This window comes from Somniosus microcephalus, chromosome 2 (assembly GCF_052327205.1).
Source record: "Somniosus microcephalus isolate GS21.2 chromosome 2, FLI_Smic_1.0, whole genome shotgun sequence".
Lineage (NCBI taxonomy): Eukaryota > Metazoa > Chordata > Chondrichthyes > Squaliformes > Somniosidae > Somniosus > Somniosus microcephalus.
The window spans coordinates 331,927,389-331,948,777 of NC_140988.1; the positions used below are offsets into that span (position 1 = coordinate 331,927,389).

Consider the following 21,389-nt stretch of genomic DNA (forward strand, 5'->3'; position numbering starts at 1 on the left):
CATTTCCAAGCAGAATCAGTTTTCATACTACTCCTTCCAACTAAAAGATTCCAAATTCCCCTTCCAAATCGTTTTTAGGTCAATTCAGACAGGTATAGATAGAATCCATCATTACGCCAGGCTATTCTGCTACTCACCTTTAAAGGGCATATCTGCTCTCGTCTTCAGGTACATCCTATTGCTGCGTTTACTTCTGATTTTGTTGACATTGTAGCCCAGCGTGTTGCAACGATTCCTCCGACAGCTGAGGCACATCCCCTTTTCGAATGTCTTGGTGTCAGGGCACCGATACATCAGGCTCTGCTTATCTTGATTCAGGAGGGAGTCGACGAAGAGGTGCACTGACCGCTCATGCTCACAATATACAATATTACCAATATCTGCCAATAGAAATAAGGAAACGATTCTAACATTCAACACGCTCAACACATTCTCCTCACCCCTCCTGAAGGAACTGACAAAGAGCTCAACTACGGTGCCACAGGTGTCTTTAATCTCAGCTGTCTTTTGTCTCCACTGGCCTATTACCATCTCGTCTGGTTTTGAATACCTTTTAATGTCTTTTACTTCTTTTGTTCGATCGCAGCCCTGCCTTCGATCTATTTTATTTCCTTTCCAGTTTTGAAAAAGGGTTTCGACCCGAAACGTCAACTCAAATTTCTCTCCACGGATGTTGCCTGACCTGCTGAGTTTTTCCAGCATTTTCTGTTGTTATTTTGGATTTCCAGCATCTGCAGTATTTTGCTATCGTGCAACAGGTGCTGTCTGCTTTCCTGTACTTCATCAATTCTTCAACTGTGGCCTAGGAATAGCAGCCTATTTAAATATGGAGGGCATCACAGCTAAGCTGGTAATATTCACACCTAAGGTTTAAACACAGTTTCCAGCAGGCAACTAGGGAAAGGCAATAAATGCTAGTGTTGCCAGTGACACCCATATCCTGAGCTCTTTAAATGTCACTAGACAACAATTATGAATGGAAATGGTATGGGTATCAGTTCTCTTCAGAGTCTTGGAAACTTCATTTAGACTTCAATAGGATCCTACAATTGAGCTATAACAGGGACAGACAAATTGTAGAATCCCACTGAATTCTAATTGAATTTTCAAGATTTTAAAGGGAGCTGCAAAATTGACCCAGGCAGATTATGCTGAAAGTCCAGATATCAAGGGACAGAACTAAAAAAAAGGTGAAAGTTTTGAGTAAAAAAATTAGTTGGGTGGAACTTTTTTCACCCAAAGAACAATAGATTTGTGTAATAAATTAATAGTGAGGTCAACTGATGTGGAATATAAATAGATTCAAGAGACAATTGATTGCGCTCTGTAGAGAATGAAGAATATCGTGAGAAGGTGGGTGGTGGGGGGAGGAGTTGATCTCGGAAAAAGGGACAGGCTTCCTTGCTCCTAAAAGTTCTAGTATATCCTAACTGTTGCTTAATTTGGGATCAGCTAATGCAGCACAGACTGGAAGTCAAACCTGGGACCTTCCTTGTAGATACCTGTGACATTACTCGCAGTTAAGTCAGAACATAAGCTGGTTTCAAATGTGGGCAGGCTAAATATTAACAAGAAGTCTTAGTCAAAATTAATAGAGCTATTCTGTCAATTAGGAATAAAACAAAGAAACAGACAGTGAATTTACTAACTGACCCATCAGAGAAACCACCATGTTCTTAATAAACACTAACTACCACTCACAGGCAATTTGAGGGGGCAGGGGGCAAAATAACCAAATAAATACTTACTTCCATAGGCTATGGCATTGAGGACATCATGAAGGCCACACCCAGGCTGGAAACTGCCACCATTTGGATAAACATCAATATGGCCAACAGGCTGCTCAATGCCAATGCTAAGTCCCAGGGTACCATACACAAAAGTGTGCAGCACATCTACAAAGTCTGCATCATCGGGGGAAAGTCGCTTATCAGGTATGGCCCCTTCAAACATAGGACCTGCTGGATCCAAACCTGGGGGGAAAAAACGTGTTTATTCATTGGAGAAATGCCTCCTCTCCACTGACTTCTTTCTGGCCCTCCTGTCCTATATGCAAGTAGTCCGATTTTGTTACTAAGAAGTGGTAGTAATTGGAAAGGTTATTGTTTTCCCCTATTACCCCCACCTCCTGTCCTGAAAATGGTGACACATTCAAGGTACCAATCCATGACCCCCCTCAAGTGACAGTTCTTCATGTCGGAGCCTGAACAGTGAGTGATGGCCCATTATTCAACAATGGCAGTTATCACAGCTAAGCCTATCACAGCTAAGCAGTTAGCACAGCTATTCTCATCGAAAATCCACATGTGTACTTTCCAACAAGAGTCACTTAGTAGCAATCAAGAGTTGGAATACTGGCTGATTTTCCCTCTTTCTTATTCAGTTGAAGCCAAATGTAAAACCCAAATTCCTGCCCTGGCCGAGATGAAACCATAAAACCATGGAAATTTACAGCACAGAAGGCAGCCATTCAGCCTATGTCTGTTGTTTGCTAGAGCAATCCATAACTAATCCCTCTTCCCCAGTCTCTCCCCATAGCCTTGTATTTTCTTCCGCTTCAAATGTTTTCCACTTTTACCTTAAAAGATACAATGGTCCTTGCCTCAATTAATCCATACTCTAACAATGGACTGCATAAAGAAATTGCTCCCAACCTCTCTTGGTGACTATCTTAAATTGATGGCCCCTAATCATTGACAACCCAACCAGAGAAAATAGTCTCTCTCAATTCAACCGATCAAAGCTCCATCAGTTAATGCAGCTCAGACATACCCTCAGTACCACATCATAAAATGCATTTTTGCAATGAGCCGTCTGAGCCAGGAGGCATGCAACCATGATTTTTACCCCATTCCATCCTCAAAAGAAGAGCCTCACTTCTGTTTGGTATCTCCTGTAGGACGAACTGGCAGAGACTGCTATGAACTCACCACAGTAAAGCCGACATTGTACCATTCCTTAATCAAATGCATCTCAAATATTTATACATTTACTTGGTCAGAAAATTTAACCCAACTTTATCAATTCATACCTGTTATTCGTCCAATTTTATTTTGTGAAGCTTTTCCTGCGAATCCTGCAACGTGGGCGCCCAAGCTGTAGCCAATCATATGCATCTTCTGACGAGGTACATCTGTCACCTGCTGCAGTTGGAGACATTTTTAAAATATGTAATTAGACAACCTTCTTTTCACAGCAACACTGACAAGAATAAGCAGCTCTTTTAGGACTATTAGTTATGTGCTTAAAAATGAAAAGAAATATCTAACCTGGTAGAACATTGAACTGTGTTGCTGAATGACCAGTTTGAAAGGCCCTTACCCAGGAGGAGCTTGAGATGTGGCTCTAGCCTGACTATCACTGCTGTCCAATGGCTACAATGGGCCAGAATAGTGTTTCAGTTCTTAAAAGCCAAGTAGCTAACTACAAAGATGCTTTTCCTTAAGAAGCAGAACGTCATTCTGGAGCATTCGGCCCACTTGGACATTGGGGTTTGACGATTAGTGGCCTGTCTGCTAGATGGACATCACTATTATAATGGGACAATCTATCTCAGCGGGTCAAGATGGATTGGCCTAATCCATTCACCCTGCTGCAATAATCAATTGAACCAGTTGCTAGTTCCCCTACTGTCAGCTGTTTGCAGGGTGGCATGTACAGGTATCATGGATAGAAGTCCACATCCCTGATTACCTGGCCTTCAAGCTTACAGGCATTACACAGAGGTTAGTGACTGTTGAATATCAGTATAGCTCAATGGTAGCACTACCTCCTTTGAGTCAGAAGTTAGTGAGCTCAAGTCCCAATCCAGGACTTGAGCTCATAATACAGGCTGACATTACAGTGCAGCACTGAGGAAGTGCTGCATTGTTGCAGGTGAGATGTTTAGTCACTGACTGCCTGTTCAAGTGGATGTAAAAGATTCCATGGCACTTTCTGTAGGGGAGTTCTCCTAGTGTTCTGGCCAAATTTATTCTTCAACTAGCACTACAAAAACAGATTAACTGGTCATTATCTCATTGCTGTTTGTGGGTTCTTGCTATGCACAAATTGGCTGCTGAATTTTCCTATGCAACAACAGTGACTACACTTCAAATGTAAGTCATTGGCTGTGAAGTGCTTTAGGATATCCCAAGGAAGTGAAAGGTGCTATATAAATGCAAGTTTTTTCTTTAAGAATCAAAATTAGTGGAGATTGAACATATGAAACTAAAGTCGATTATTTTTTGGCTGCTGAATTTTTGTGTTCATCAGTGTGAAGGATCGGCACTGGAGAATATTTCCAGTTTATGCTTCAGCAGCAAGCATTCCCGGGGCCAGGTTCACATTAAATCTGTTTCCACTCTGCCTCCTTTGCTTCAGAACAGAATATCACTACACCGGTGTAGTATTTCCATTTTCTGCACCAGCCACCCTTGCAGCGTCTCTAAGTAAAGCTGCCAGTTTAATGCCATGGACTCAGACCGGCCAAAACTTAACTGAACAGTGGCAGCATGGATACAAAATTGCTTAAGTGACAGCAAACAGAGAGTAGTGGTAAATGGTTGTTTTTTGGACTGGAGGAAGGTATATAGTGGTATTCCCCAGGGGTCGGTACTAGGACCACTGCTTTTCTTGATATATATTAATGACTTGGATATGGGTGTACAGGGCACAATTTCAAAATCTGCAGATGACACATAACTTGGAAATATAGTAAATAGTGATCGACTTCAAGAGGACATAGGCAGGCTGGTGGAATGGGCAGACACGTGGCAGATGAAATTTAACGCAGAAAAATGCAAAGTGATACATTTTGGTAGGACGAATGAGGAGAAGCAATATAAATTAAAGGGTACAATCCTGAAGGGGGTGAATGAACAGAGAGACCTGGGGGTATATGTGCACAAATCGTTGAAGGTGGCAGGGCAGGTTGAGAAAGCAGTTAAAAAGGCATACAGGATACTGGGTTTTATAAATAAAGGCATAGAGTACAAAAGCAAGGAAGTTATGATGAACCTTTATAAAACACTGGTTCAGCCTCAACTGGAGTATTGTGTCCAATTCTGGGAACTGCTCTTTAGGAAGGATGTGAAGGCCTTAGAGAAGGTGCAGAAAAAAACTACAAGAATGGTTCCAGGGATAAGGGACCTCCGTTACGTGGATAGACTGGAGAAGCTGGGGTTGTTCTCCTTAGAGCAGGGAAGGTTGAGAGGAGATTTGATAGAGTTATTCAAAATCATGAGGGATCTAGACAGAGTAGATAGAGAGAAACTGTTCCCATTGGCAGATGGGTTGAGAACCAGAAGACACAGATTTAAGGTGATTGTCAGAAGAACCAAAGGCGACAGGAGGAAAAAACGTTTTTACGCAGCGGTGGTTATGATCTGGAATGCACTGCCTGAAAGGGTGGTGGAGGCAAACTCAATCGTGGCTTTCCAAAAAGGAATTGAATAAGTACCTGAAAGAAGAAAATTGCAGGGCTACGGGGAAAGGGCGGGAGAGTGGGACTAGCTGAAGTGCTCTTGCAGAGAGCCGGCATGGGCTCCACTGGTCGAATGGCCTCCTTCTGTGCTGTAACCATTCTATGATTCTATGATCCTTCGACTTGAGAGAATTACAGCCAGAGACAGGAATAGTCCATCCCATCAGTTTAGATTGGATTTCATCAAGTCCCAGAGGGAAAGGGATAGGTTCACTGACTGGGTCATCCAGTCACTATCTATATATAATTTAAAATGCTGTATCTGTAAGAATGAATGGCTTTCTGATTGGTTGGTGCTAAGCACCACTTCCTCTGTGCACCATGTGTGCCAAAATCATAAACCAGCTTATAAAAAATGAGCTTATGGTTTCGCCAAACACAGTACAGAGGAAATCGTCCCTCCACGTGACATTATCAGTCATGTGTTTGCCAGCATCCAAACAGATCACAAAATCACAAACAGAAAGGAGGCATTACACTGGCACCACTGCCTGACTAAATGAGGTAAAGGTTACATATCTTTCCCACACTACAGGTGACAACTGGAGAGCAGCCAGAAGCAGATCCACTCTCCCAATGAGAGAGCTGGGAGCTATCGGTTTCTTCACTTCATTCCAAACTGCAAGATCAACTGTTTCTGCCAGCGGATTTTCCCAAATTAAGTATTAAGCATGACTAAGACTTCCAATTTTGCGCTCAATCCACCCACATTTTAACGAGCTTCCTGTAAGCAATGTGTCTAATGCAACTCTAATCATATTAAATAGAAGTAAATTCACAAAGAAGATAAAGGGGAACTGTGTTATTCTGAACTCCATGTAACCTAAAATGTAATAAATAATGGATTTGCCTAATCTTCCCTTAGTCCTATTTTTTTTGCCTTAAAATTACTGATCAGATTCAGCACGAAGACAGGTGTTTGGATAATTTATTTTCTTTGTTGACATCACAAATGGGATTGAGGGGGTCATGTCACAGCCCACTCTTGGTTATTGATGATACCACTGCAACAGATGAACAACGTTAAAAGATAAATCTGATCTAGGATGTATATTAGGGCTCTGCTGCACTGTGTGTGGTATTATTTACCTGCAGCCAGTCAACTAACATAGCAACTTCTCTTCCAACCACCTCCGAGTTGTTGACAGCAACTGTGTAAAGCTGGTGTGCGCGCTCAAGCCAGTTGATCACGATGACGTTTGCGTGTACTTCTTGTTTTCGTAGAGCTTTAACCATACCGTTGATCCAAGATTCCATCAGCCCAGTTGTCTACAAGGAAAGGCAATGATTAAAAAAAAGTCATTCCTTCACTTTTACTGATAGGCACCACTTTGCTGTGAGGCCTGAATATGTTCAAAAAGTCCTCATCTTAATGTATGCATTCCTATTTGGTCACCCAAGTATCAGTACCTGCAGGTGTAAAGCTTCCTCTAATGCCCCCAATAAATAGGCTGGCTATCTTTTTGCCCAGTCCAGAACAGCTGCAGGAAGGCCTTTCAAAAAAAAAAGCAGCCCGTGCACATGAATAAAACTAAGGGGTTGATCATGCACTGCCCCTTTTTCGCACGTATGCACATATCTTAAAAACAAATTAGCACGGGAAAACTTAACTTTTCTGTTCAGTTTTTATTTCTCAGCATTATTGTTTTCAAATCCTTCCATGGCCTTGCCCCTCTCTCTTTCTAACCTCCTCCAGCCCTACAACTCCGAGAACTCTGCACTTCTCCAATTCTGGCCTCTTGCACATCCACCATTGGCAGCCGTGCCTTCAGCTGCCAAGGCCCTAAGCTCTGGAATTCCCGCCCTAAACCTCGCCACCTCTCTAACTCGCTCTCCTCCTTTAAGACGCTCCTTAAAACCTCGCTGTTTGACCAATCTTCTCGTCATCTGTTCTAGTATCCCCTTATGTGGCTCGGTGTCAAATTTTGTTTGGCAATGCTCCTGTGAAGCATCTTGGGACGTTTTACTACATAAAGCTATATAAAAATGCAAGTTGTTGTTGCTGTTGTATTATTGTATAGGCAACTCAGAAACTAGACTGTCCAATAGGAAAATAGAGAGATGGTCACCTTATCAACAATAGTTCTTAGCCCCAAACTCCGAAAAAGCATGCCTCATGTGACAGTTTCGAATTCCTACATAAGCCATCTCCATGGCCTGTCTGAATGAGATCACCAGTTCGTGCCAATTTTGGGACACTGTTGTTCTGTGGGTCCCAGGTCACTAGGAACTGGGTTGAAATTATCCTAACTCGTTTCATGTAGATCCCTTACAGCCAACAATTAGAGAAGACTTTAATCCCATCAACCTACATTGAATTTGAATCCAGCTGCAGGTGTGGTAAAACGGTGTGCTGATCTGCTTTGCTATCCAGCCCATTTGCAATAAGACTATTGTATAAATGGACACAAGACAATAAAATTGGCTGGTGTTATTTTTAAGTACAAAAAGAATACAGGATTCCAAGAAACTAAAATACATCAGCTCTTGCTGCGAGCTACAGGATACAATCGTACAGTGTAGACAGCATCAGGCCAACAACTGTTTAACCCTGGGTATCCCCCACATGGAGATGGGATTCTCTCTCAGGGTCTCCCTCTACTTTTCCTCATCATACCTAACTTCAAAATGTAGGGACTGTGACTGGGTAACAGTTAGAGGCACTTCCTTAAACCAACACCCCTGCCATAGTATATCTATAATTATCTTCCAGCTGATCTGATGCTGACCTTGCTTGCACTTACTCGGAATATAATCTTGGTTCAAGTGACAAATTTGAATTATTTGACCGAGTCAGCAGATCAGCACATTCTTTTCATTGCTAGTGTCCATTACATCGCCCAACTATCATCAGATGAACAGTAATCCTTACACCACACGCATCATTCCTATGAGGTCAATTATTCAGAGATGGATCAGTCTTTAGCACTCCCTCAATAATTGGCTACAAATTTCCAAATGCCTGGAAGAGCGAGCCTCATTCGGATCTGCTGAATCTTAGGTTATACACTGTATCTATTGCAATATAACATGGCCATTGGTGGCTGGACAGTTTGCAGTTTATAATGAGGAATTTTCTGTAATAATTGTCACATTATATCATATCATAAATTATAATTGAAAAATGCAGGAGCCAAGGATGGTTAGCCTCGTTATAAAAGATGTCCTTAAAACCACAACAGCAACAACAACTTGTATTTATATAGTGGCTTTAATGTAGTAAAACGTCCCAACGTGCTTCACAGGAGCATTATCAAACAAAATTTGACACCGAGCCACATAAGGAGATAGTACCACAGCTGACCAAAAGCTTGGTCAAAGAGGTAGGTTTTAAGGAGCAGCTTAAAGGAGGAGAGAGGTAGAGAGGTTATGGGAGGGAATTCCAGAGCTTAGGGCCTTGGTAGCTGAAAGCATGGTCACCAATGGTGGAGCAATTAAAATCTGGGATGCATAAGAGGCCAGGATTGGAGGAGTGCAGCGATCTCGGAGGGTTGCAGGGCTGTGGGAGGTTACAGAGATAGGATGGGGCGAGGCAAGGGAAGTGCTGCACTGCCAGAGGTGGCGTCTAGTTAAACCAAGGCTCCATCTGCTCTCTCAGGTGGATGTAAAAGATCCCATGGCACTATTCAAAGAAGAGCAGAGAGTTTTCCTGTTTTCTTTATCCTTTAACCAATACCACCACAACAGATTATCTGGTCACTTATCTCATTTCGGTCTGCCAAACCTCAAAGTGGCTGCAAGGTTCCTACATTACAACAGTAACTGCACTTCAAAAGTATTTCATTGGCTGTGAAGTGCTCTGGGACGTCCTGAGCTTATGAAAGGTGCTATATAAATACAAGTTCTTTTGTTCCTGGTGTGAGATTGAGTCATGCAAACCAGGAACATCCCAGGTTTGTCTGTGCTGTGTTAACTGATTTTAGTGAGGGTTGGGATTGTGATTCTACATTTGACCACAACACCCCAGGATAAGTTTAATTTGGGGTGGGTGGGTGCAAATATCCATTCCTGATCATGATACCATGACCCTTGTTTTAAACATCTATATGTCAATGTTGGGCTTTTGTATCTTTTTAATTTTGGTACAGCTAAAGTTTTTATAACAAAATGATGTCACTAGAATGCTCACCCTAAACAATTTTTTTTTTTTTTTTTTTTTTTAAACCACCCCTTTTCCAACAACTTTACGAATCATTTTCTTTAATAAAAATGTAAGTTATTGAGATGCACTGTTTCAAGGACCTTGTTTTAAAATGGCTGCTCCCCGGAGTTAGGGGAAAACGGGTCAATAAAACCAGAGTTTTGAAAAGACCTATTGTAAGTGAAGCAAACATGTTAATACAGTTTGTTCAGAACATCAAATAACTAAATAAGGGTTTTAATCTTGCTGCAGCTCCCTGAAATGTTAAAATTATTTGACAAGATTTGCTAACAGTAGTCTGAATATTTGCATAATTAGGGTAATGATATATCCGAGGTAGTCACTCAATACTTCAGTTTTGAGGTCCTAGGAAGAGATTAGATTACAGTAGCTGGCTGTGCAACTCACCGTCCAGCCATGGATGATAATGAACGTCTTGGAAGTCATGTTGAAGTTACATTTTACCAGACTCTCTGCCGCACCTGCAGTAATGTCACAGTCTTTTTCATCTGTATTTTTTGAGCTCTGAAGGCTAAATTTCGTCTGAATATTGCTGTAATCCCGATCTATGTTTGCTTTATGCAGCACACCCTGAACTGCTTTGCCTGTAAGAAAGCCGCAAAAGGTCAGGTTGAGGAATTGCTGTTAAGTACAAGGTTGCAGTTAAACTGAAAATGAAATTAAAATGAAATAGCAATCCAACATGCACAACCTTTGATATCTGGTCTTAATCCCCAAGGCTGTGTATAGTCTAGAGACACAAAAGGAGATAGGAAAAAAAGACTTATGGCTGCTCAACAAGATTGGATCAGATTGTGCAGGATTGTTATGTAGAAATAAGCAAAGTGGTACAGTAGAACAATATTGGACCCAGAGGCTGCGGAGTCGAAACCATCCTATGCAATACATTATATATGTTAACATATACGACATCTTCCTTTTTATACTGTCAGTTAACGGTGCATGCAGGCTTTGTATAGAAAGAAAAAAATTAATTCCATTGATTTTCCTTTTTACATCTAGAAACTGGGCTGGATAAGTCTGGGATTTGCCTGGGAATTTGAGCTGAAGATCTTCCTCAGTCCATGCACGATGTACCATCATTTACTATTTTAGGTAAGAGAATCTTTTGTTCAAGTTGCACAGTAAGGGACAGCATTCCAAAAGTTCAGTTTTCCAACACATATCCACCGCACATGGAGCAGCGATGTGGAATGTGTGCAATTTTCAATTGAGCTGCGATTGAATTCAGAAATTCAGAACAATACATAAAAGTCATGACAATCAATAAATCACATCAATGGCAGAGATCTTCTATTTTTGAAGTGGGTGAGGCAGCTTTCTGTGCAAATACATTCCAGGAGGTGGCAATAAAAGGAGTAGAGGAAATCATAAATTTAAAAAAAAAATTGCTGGAAGTGCACAAGTTTATCAGCATCAGATAAAGGACAGGTGAACATCACTAGAACCATTTCTTTGGTTTGGATGAAAGGTCCACCAGAATCGTCAACCTATTCTTCACAGGAGGATAAGGTCAGTGGGTAACATAAACTCACATTTGAATATATCTCCCTCCATTCACCACTGGTAGAAAAAAAGATGGCCAAATATATACTCACGTTAACATTAATGAATAGAGGAGCATAGACCCAATTGTTTTCAGCATTTTTGGTGAATTTATGTGAAGAATGAGCACTGAAGTATGGAACACTTTTGCATTTTGGGCAACCAGTTTTATTGGGTGTATTACTCCCTAATAATTGACTGTTATCAGTCAATAGGCTTCTAGTGATTACATCACAATCATTTATCCTTCAGCATGGTCTTCATCACACGTCAGTAACACACGATGAAGTCATATAGACTGGGAAGGTCCCAAGTGCAATCCTTGGTCAATCTCAGATAAGCAGTTCCTAGAATCACAATCATGCAGCACAGAAGGAGGCCATTTGGCCCATCATTCTGTGCCGGCTCTTTGATAGAGCTATCTAATTAGTCCCACGCCACTGTTCTTTCTGCATAGCCCTGTAATTTTTTCCCTTCAAGTAATTATCCACCAACAACAACAACTTGTATTTATATAGCACCTTTAACGTAGTAAAACGTCCCAAGGTGCTGCACAGGAGTATTACAAGATTTTTTTTTTTTTTTTTTTTTTTTTTTTTTTAATTTGACACCGAACCACGTAAGGAGAAATTAGGGCATAGTATTCCACCACCCTTGTGGGCAGTGCATTCCAGATCACAACAACTCGCTAGGTAAAACAATTTTGGGATACTAAAATTACATCCCACAATCCTGGGCTAGGGAGGCCTGGAAAAAAACTCCACAAAGGTCTGCACACCCGAGTGCTATCCAGTGACCCCTGTGAAAAATGTGTGTGTGTGGGGATATTGACTGAGGACAGGGTCAGTGATGCAGTCAAGTAGCACGCCAACAACTTGCCGAACAGGCTCACATAAGAAGAATAACCATTTCTGCAAGGTAAGAGAAAAAACTGGCACTTATAGAACCATACCCCACAAGTGTCAGCAACTTTAGGAGCAGAAGTGAATGGAGTAAATTATGAAGAAAAAAATTGACCAAAAAATTAAACAACAGAAGAGAGACAGGAGGGGGACCAAAGAGTTTTAATCGGGCAAAAGCAGTTGAATCCAGAATTGGCAGCGGATATTAATACCACAAACCACCACTACATTACACAACACATACAATGTAAAGCTGACTCATTGGAAATATTTCCATTTTGCCGCTCTTGTCACCTAAATCCATTCTAACTGTAATTAGCTAGTCAGATCCTAACTGAGTTACAGAGCTGAATGCCTTATGAAGGAGTGTTTTACCTGGGGGAGGAGGTTGGACAGGAGACAACAGAGAAAGATAAATAAGGTGCACTCATACTAGTTTCAGTCTCGCTTCACATCAATTGTCAGCACTTTAGAGCTGTATGTGGGAGGGGGAGGGGAGATACTAATTGCTATATTTTTAGATTACTGTATTACTCTAGGTATTTTTCCCAGGTTCAACATCTCAGACCACTCCTGGAGGTGAGCTCTCATTCCCTATCACCTATAGTATGTCTTTACCTGCCCAATAGGTAGGTAATTCGTAACAAGCCAAGTTGATTGAACAGAAAACCTTTGTTACTAGGTTTCAGCTACCAGTTATATCCTGTGCCCTTGATTTCAGAAGGTGGTAAAATAAAAGTGAATGGCTTGGCCAGTTGGCCCCCTCCTTCACATACCTAACCAGACTCAATGGGGCTAATTTTGACTTTGTGCGATAATGTAAAACGGCAATAGCGAATCCGCAGCCCGTTTTACATCGCTCCTGAATCGGAATAGACGTAAAACGGGCTGTCAATTCGCTATCATCCATTTTACGCTATTGCCCATAGTCAAAATTACCCCCAATGCCCGTATTCTGGGACTACTGTATTAATGGGCCATTGTTTTGGCAAATGAATCTGGTTTTTAACACCATATGCACCTTCACAGAAAGAAAGAAGCCAATACCATGATACAGTATAGACAAAAAATGCTTTACTTTTGACATAGGGATATCAAGGTTGGAATGCACTGCCTGATATGAAACTGAGCAATACAGTTCCAGATTCGATCCATAGGCTGCGCTGCATGAATTCATCTCAGCTGGGATAACAGTTGGTGAGCTGTAATTAGTTGCACAACCCCCGAGGCTAGAGTGGGGGGGGAGTTGAGCCAGGATTCCCACTCCTGATTACTATTTAGTGACCCTTGCTGGAAAATTTGCGTATGAGGATATTGGGAAAAGACACAATCAGTCATGGCTGTGATTCCTCCAGTGTCAGAATGCCATTCACTCAACTCACACAGGAAGAATAGCCACTTGGGACAGGTATTGAAGAGCAGCCAGTCTCAAAGGAAACTGACTGTAGCAAGAGTCAGTGCCTTGGAGAGAGAGAAAGAAAAAATATTAGTTATGAATTTTATCAGTAGTCAGTCAGATAAACTACTATGATCGTCCAAGAAACCAGCAGACAAAATGTGCATACTGCAAGCCTGATAGTGGAGCTCATTGTTACTACATGGAAACTTAATGCTGCATTACTGTGACAAGAAAAGTCTGTTCTGATTCCCACATGTAGATGTCACAGCAGGCACTAACACATGTTTAAATTGGCAGCCAATTCAGCTCCCAGCAGTTATAACTTAAAGGGGCATGTCATCTGGTAAATTATCGTGCAAGCCCAAACAGTGTGTGATTACAGTCATTCCATTTCAAATTGTATTCGCAGCTACCTATTTATTAATTTTCTTTATTATTTACTCATAGTAAAGAAAATTAAGAAAAGTAATGTTAAATACGTGATGTAGACAGAGACAAACTAATACCTTGATGAGAGTTAAGGGCTACTTAGCATTTTGACTTCTTGGGAGCTCTCTTGATGCCTCTGCCCAATGTAGAATTTATCTATACCGAACAGCAAGATCTCAGGCTGTGCTGTGTTGGTTGAGATCAGCCAGTGGGCATTACAGGTGTTAGTTAGTCTCAACACTCCTAGGCTAAGGAAGAAGAAATAGCCTGGACTCCGCTCCTAACTGCTATAACTGATTCCTGCATTGAAACTCTGTGCGTGTGTAGCGGTACCACTGAGTGTCTCTTACTTACTGTACATAATTCCCTTTAACTATGTTTATATAGAGTTTGCATGTACGGGGCGTTGCCCCTTTAAGAACGCGACCTAACGCGATGACGTCACGTCGCACATCACGTGGCCGCCCTAAGCGCGGGCAAACGCGATGATGTCACGTCGCACATCACGTGACCGCCCTAAGTGCAGGCAAACGCGATGACGTCACGTCGCACATCATGTGCCCACCCCAAGCGCGGGAAAACGTGATGACGTCACGACGCAATCCACGGGACTGCCGACTCAGTCCTCGTGGCGTCCCCGTCGGGTGAAGACCTGCTCCACGGCTCTCCTGCATCGATCTCTGTTGTTCTCTGCAATTCGTCGAATCTTACATTAAAGACCTATTTGATTCTTCTCCTGAGTCGACCTCAGTTATTAGTTATAGGAATACATCAATACCTACATTGGTGACCCCGAATTCCTACATCGGTGACCTCTGACATTGGTGAATTCCTACACGTGTAGCTGTCGGCTAAGGGTAGGATCAGACTTCGGCTCTGATATCTCGCACAGTTATCAACATTCCCTGTGAAGGCTCACGTTCAGAAAATGACCACTTGGGATAAATATTACTACAACAACAACTTGCATTTATATAGCGCCTTTAACTTAGTAAAAAGCCCCAAAGTGCTTCACAGGTGTGTAATCAGACAAAAATTGGCACCGAGCCAGAGCAGGTGTCTAAACGCTTGTTCACAGAGGTAGGTTTTAGGGAATTTTACAGGAGGAAAGAGGGTGGGATAAACAAAGAGGTTTGCAATAGATTCCAGAGCTAAATATTGGAGCCTTCTCAGCTTCCAGTGTGTCACACACATTAAACATCAAGGGTGGGGAGCAATGGCAATAGCCTTGAAGATGAGCTAGGCTTGGACTCTATGCTGCAGAAGGCTCATTGAGGTTGTAGAAGGCTCATTGAGGCAAGAGAAGTTTAAGTTAAGGAGGACACATAGGTTAAAAATATTATTTTAATGCTATAAAAACTGTTATGGATGCTTAGCTTTCAAACTATACAGCTGATCTTGCTTGTGGAATGGTTTAACAGTAAACTATGTGGCCTAGGAAATCAATGGTGCCACACCCGTTTTTCCAGCACAAAACGGACGCCTAAGCATTCAATGTAGTGGGTGAAGCACACGTACTCATTACGCACTGGAAATGTACCACCTCGCATATTGGATCGGGCTACTCCGTAGGCATCTAGGGCTCCCACCAGAACTATTTAAAATTATGGATAAACCATTCAAATTAGGGTCCTAAGCTTGTTGTAGGACCTGTTTCTGATATTGGTCTACCCCGGCACCAGACTTGCCACATGATAAACGCACCCAGCAACTTGTGGCACTAACAGGCAGGAAGGATCCTTCAGCAGCACTACTTAAAGAGCTCATCCACCACTTCCAAGTTAGTTGCTGGTTTGTCATTTGAGGCCAACTTCAGGATGTTTTCTGGCCTGCTTTCTGACTGTGAAAACTTTATACTAATGCTGAAAAGATGATTTTGCTGGTGCTCCACTGTTTTTGGCTGCCTTCTAAACAGTTTTACTGCAGTTCACAGAATCACAGAAACCTCACAGTGCAGATAGAGGCCAATTCGGCCCATCGAGCCTGCACCGACACATATCCCACCCGATCCCCGTAACCCCTACACCAACACATATCCCACCCTATCCCTGTAACCCCATGTATTTAATCCCCCTAACACTAAGGGTCAATTTATCATAGCCAATCAACCTAACCCGCACATCTTTGGACTGTGGGAGGAAACCGGAGCACCCGGAGAAAACCCACGCAAACACGGGGAGAATGCGCAAACTCCACACAGACAGTCGCCCGAGGCCGGATTCGAACCCGGGTCTCTGGCGCTGTGAGGCAACAGTGCTAACCACTATGCCACCGTGCTGCATGTGTACCAGTAGGAATACCAGACAACAGTGCCTGTGGCTGGCAAGGTCACCATGACCATTAACTTTTATGCCACAGGCTCCGTTCAGGCTGCAGCAGGTGACATCAGCGACCTCACAGTTTTAAGTCCACCGATGTATTAGGGAGGGAACAGTAGGTGTTCACTGACCTACATTGGCTCCCGGTTAAGCAACGTCTCGATTTAAAAATTCTCATCCTTGTTTTCAAATCCCTCCATGGCCTCGCCCCTCCCTATCTCTGTAACCTCCTCCAGCCCTACAACCCTCCATGATATCTGTGCTCCTCCAATTCTGGCCTCTTGAGTATCCACGATTTTAATCGCTCCACCATTGGCGGCCATGCCTTCAGCCATAAACTCTGGCGTTCCCTCCCTAAACCGCTCCGCCTCACTATCTCTCTATCATCCTTAAAACCTACCTCTTTAACCAAGCTTTTGGTCATCTGCCCCAATATCTCCTTATGTGGTTTGGTGTCAAATCATGTTTGAAAGCGCTCCTGTGAAGTGCCTTGGGACAGTTTACTACATTAAAGGCGCTATATAAATACAAGTTGTTCTTGTTGTAGAGGCTCGCTACACCAGGAGGAATACCAAGATCCCTTTCCCCATGGAGAGAGCGAAGCAGGATGAGAGAGCACTAGACATGCAGGTTTCCCCAGGGTCCAAGGTGCCATAGACTGCACCCATGTTGCTTTGTGTGATTCCTATCACCAGCCTGGTATCTTTCTCAATAGAAAAGGATTCCATTCCTTCAACATCCATCTTGTTTGTGGCCACAGGCAGCACATCATACAGGTCCACGCCTGGTTTTCTACCAACAGTCACGATTCATATATCCTCTGTCAGTCCTCTGTGCTGCCTTTGTTCCATTCAGGCCATCGGGTCACAGTCTGGCTACTGGACAACAAGAGCTATCCCCCTACAGATTTGGCTACTAACACCTGTCAGGAACCCGGGCACAGCTACAGAGCTGGCCTACAATGAGAGCTATGCTGCCACCAGAAACGTCATTGAGCAGAGAGTTGGCATGCTCAAGCAACACTTCTGTTGCCTGGACCATTCGGGAGGAGCTTTGCAGTACATCCCTGAGCGAGTATCCAGATTTGTGGTCATCTGCTGCATGCTCCACAACTTCGTCATCATGAGGGACCAGCACTTACCACCACCTGGGCAGCAAGAAGTGCAGCAGGAGGTGAAGTAGGAACAGGCAGAGGACTAGGGGGACGATGAGCAGCAAGAAGAGAAGGAAGAGCAAGAGTGGCATCAACCACCAATGCCCCTAGCTCCTAGAGCTTTCAAAGAGCAGCTTATCTAAGAGTACTTCACGTGAACCATCCCTCCCATCCCCAATACACCAACAGTCCCACAATCCTTATTACCAAAATCTTTAGTACCACCATCCTATTGCCTTCCTTCAGTCTAGCCTTGTGGGCCTTGCCCTCAATTTACTATAAATATAAACATCAACACCAAATTCAGAACAAAAAATTAATTTAACAAATGAATTCTCTGTATCTGATAGTTATAAGAACATAAGAAATAGGAGCAGGAGTAGGCCATTCAGCCCCTCAAGCCTGCTCCGCCATTCAATAAGATCATGGCTGATAGTTAGCAGAAAGAATTATGAATCATCCCTGTGCAAGCCCTTGGGGCAAGCAGAGACTTCTGTGCTCGTATGATTATCCTAGCACCCCTATGAAGCATTTTCCTCATGGCTGCAGTTTGGGAGGTGCAAGGTTGCTGAGCATCTATTGAGGACACTTCGAGGTCAATCATCATGGCCATTTGAAAAGCTGTGGGCCGACTGTAGCATCTCAGCATAGGCCCGGGCACTCTGGCCCAGCTGACTGTGTGGCACTACCAAGGATACTGGCAGAGTGGATGGTGGGGAGCAGGAATGTTGTCACCGAGAGGAGACAGCAGGTGCCTCTCCCATGGAGCCATTGCCACTCCCTTGAGACTGCGCCACAGCACTCCTACAGCTCTGCATGAGAACTGAATGCAGAAGTGATGTGACGCTTTGGAAGCTCCTGTCAACACTGACCCCCAAAGTCAAGATGGCAGCTGTCTGAGCTTCCACGGCAGCAGTGTTAACTGCCATGGAAGCTGCCAGAGCTATCAGCAGAGGCACCATCATGTTAGGTGCCACAGTTGTGTTCAAGGAGCTGACCACTTGGTCCATGTTGGACAGAAGCTTTTACACAACTTGGAGCTGGACTCCTCCATGCTCTGAGCCATTGTGCGTAAGCTTGCGGACAGACTGTCCAGTTTACTGGTTTATGCCCATTAACCTTCTTCGGCAGCCTGGGCCCTCAAAGTCTGCATCTGAGTCTTCTGCAGCAGTTAGTATGTGATCTTGCCCTCCGGCAAGTTGGCACCTGTGACGTTCTATCCCCCTGCCCGAGCTCCTGCAGACTTGTGATTCATTATAAGACCATCCCTCCTCTAGCCTAACCTTCTCAGCCACTACTTTGTAAAATTAAACATCTCGCCACTGTATAGTTGTGCTGGCATGGAACAAGGCAAAGATTCACAACTAATGGATTTTTTCTTATTCCTTGTTCGTACTAGAAAGTTTTTGCTTGCAATACAAAGCACAGTTACATGGACCCTGATATTTACGGGGAGTCGGGGAGGGAGCAGAGGACCGCAGTAGCTGGTGGGGTGGGGGAATCATGAATGCGGAGATCCAGACAAATTTAACAGCAGGGCGTCATTATCATATTTTTATTAAGTCTCCTGCCCGACAGCCGGCCAGATTCACAATTTGGCTGGCTACCGGGCGGGAAAGCTTGCGGTAGAAGGCTGCAGCTGGGGACCGTTAGAGACGGTCCCTGGCAATCAGAAAAGATCGGGCCGTGGTGGGGAGGGGTGGGTGCTCGGAGCATGGCAGTGAGGAGGGAGGGAGGGAAAGATTGGGGCATGGTGGAGGTGCAGGGTGGGAGGTTCGACAGATCGAGGGGAGAGAGGCAAAGATTGCAAGGCAGGAGTGGGGGGGGTCGGACTGGCAATCGGGAGGGAAGGAGCCTTGGGAAACACGGCCAGCCAGCGTTAAATTTAAATCAGACTCCCAACTGCAGTGTGGGAGCCTGACTTCAATATTATAATGAATGAATTCTCCTGCTTCTCGAGAGCGGGACACAGACTCGCCACGCACCCCGCCGCCATAGCAACGGCAGCAGGCGTGTACACAGCGGCTCGGGGTCAGGTTGTGCGATTTTTAATTTTTAAACCCCCCCCACCCATCGTTGGGGAGGGGAGGGGATAAAATTATCCCCAGTGTTTAAGATCGGATACAATTGTATAAAAGAAAGATTTACACCACCTCAGGGCATCCCAAAGCGCTTTACAGTTAATGGAGTATTTTTTGAAGTGTAGTCATTGTTGTAATGTATAAAGACTATATTGAAAATAGTGCCTGGTGTAAATTTGAAATATCCCTTGTTTAGCTGCTGATGTTATTTTCTTACATTTACAGTAGGAAACATTTTCAGAGTGGCAAGGCTCTATCTCAAACTGCCTGACTGCACTGATCCTCCCCTCTCCAACTGAGGCTCAACCTTCCCTTCATATTTGCTCTCTGCCTTCTTTCCTCTCTTTACCATTTCCATTTTTCTTATTTTTTTCCTTCTCTTCGCACCCCCCCCCCCTTTCTTTTCTTTGCAAATTTCCATTCTTCTTGGCTTTTTTTTTTAAGTTCTATTTTAATTTGGCTTCTTTCTGTACATTTTCTTTGTGAAAACAGCTCAAGTTTGCTTCATATTGCTGAGAATCTTCTCTTTTTTTAAACTTAATCTTGGTGCATAATTTCCATTTTTTTTGGTCTTAAACCTTAGAACTATTCGACCCCCCTCCCATTCAGCCATCAGGACAGAGTTTAGCAAGTAGCAATAGAGGGGCGGGTGAGTGAGTGAACCTTTCTGGGCAAAGGAACCAAATCTGAATGACATGTTTGATTAAGATGCGGGTGCTCAAATATTTTGCGGTACCTCAACTTCATCAAACGGGAAGTGCTCGGGCCATTTGTTTGAAACGTTACCTGTGCAGCGATCCACGCGCTTGCGACGGGGGACTGCCATTGTCATTTCTGTCGTTTTAAGCTGTACCTTCCCAGTATATATGAGCACAAGTTATTTTCTTCGAAGTAGGGAACTCCCCCGATCCAAGAGATTGCACGAACCAATTTCAGGGGGGAAATTGCACACCTGCTTTACTATCTGCTTTTTTTAAAGTGAGTTATGTTTTAATTGAGAAGCCTGATGAAAGATCCCATAGTGCAGGACAGTCGCAAGACTGGAAAGAGTATAAGACAGGATAAACCAAGTGAATATATGACACACAGAACATTGGTGGGGCGGGAAATGTCACTCAGAAACATGAAAAAGTACTCCAGCAAAGTTTGCAACGCTGTCTTTGTTTAATAATCTACGGAGTGCTTAATAATAACTTTAAAACGTGTTCTTACCAGTAACTGCGTCCTTGGAACCGTTCTCTGAGAAGCCGGCGGATAACAGCGATAGCAGACTGATACACAAAGTGAAGCTATTCATTGCCTTCACTCAGATATCGCACTGATCGTCGGGCGGGCTTTTTGCAAAGGTGGATTTTATAAATTAATTTTTGTAACTTTTTTTTTAATCAACGTTATTCCTGTAGAACAACCAGCCCCGAGCTCACTGGTCCCAAAAAGTTAGTGCAAACTCCGCGAGTTAGTTCAAACTTCTCAGGCAGCTTGTTACAATTTTTTTTGCATGCCACGGCTCCTGCAATTGGCTTTTTAAGCAGATATTTTCAGTCATCCGACTAATCGGCAGATAGGTATTTGACTAATTTATTCAACGTTTGGGTTTTCACCATTGGTCGAGCCCGGAAGGTGGGGTCTGAATTATTCAATAGGATGAATGACTTTCAGCGCTGAATTACTGCCACATATTCCAAACTCAACAGGAGGGTGAGAAATTGTGTTAAAAAACGGCACACTCATAATCTTATAATCCGTTTGAATCACAACAGGCAATGTAACTTTAAATCATTTCCACTGAAATAAGTGAACTTTGTCGAAAGTTGTATAATTTCCCCCCCCCCAGTTACACATAGTCTGTGTATCATGGGCGGATGAAATTCCACAGCTGTGAAACATTAATTTACAACAAAAAAGGAATTTCGTGCGACAGAACTATAATGATTAA

General features: G+C 43.2%; 1 protein-coding gene across 3 annotated transcripts in view; it reads right to left on the reverse strand.

Annotated features, from left to right (window-relative positions):
• Positions 1 to 21,166, reverse strand: part of LOC147123583 (endothelial lipase-like) — a 34,331-nt gene extending 13,165 nt beyond the window's left edge. The window contains exons 1-7 of one of the 3 annotated variants that reach the window (XM_085974967.1): positions 20,666 to 21,166; positions 10,318 to 10,356; positions 10,014 to 10,210; positions 6,554 to 6,733; positions 3,032 to 3,143; positions 1,749 to 1,973; positions 138 to 380 (exon numbers count right to left, since the gene is read on the reverse strand). In XM_085974967.1, coding sequence (XP_085831093.1) covers positions 138 to 380; positions 1,749 to 1,973; positions 3,032 to 3,143; positions 6,554 to 6,733; positions 10,014 to 10,210; positions 10,318 to 10,356; positions 20,666 to 20,750 — 1,081 coding nt within the window. In that variant the 5' untranslated portion in view covers positions 20,751 to 21,166. The remainder of the gene's footprint in view (positions 1 to 137; positions 381 to 1,748; positions 1,974 to 3,031; positions 3,144 to 6,553; positions 6,734 to 10,013; positions 10,211 to 10,317; positions 10,357 to 20,665) is intronic. The other 2 variants (XM_085974975.1, XM_085974982.1) reach the window with 2 other exon arrangements.
• Positions 21,167 to 21,389: the final 223 nt, after the last annotated feature.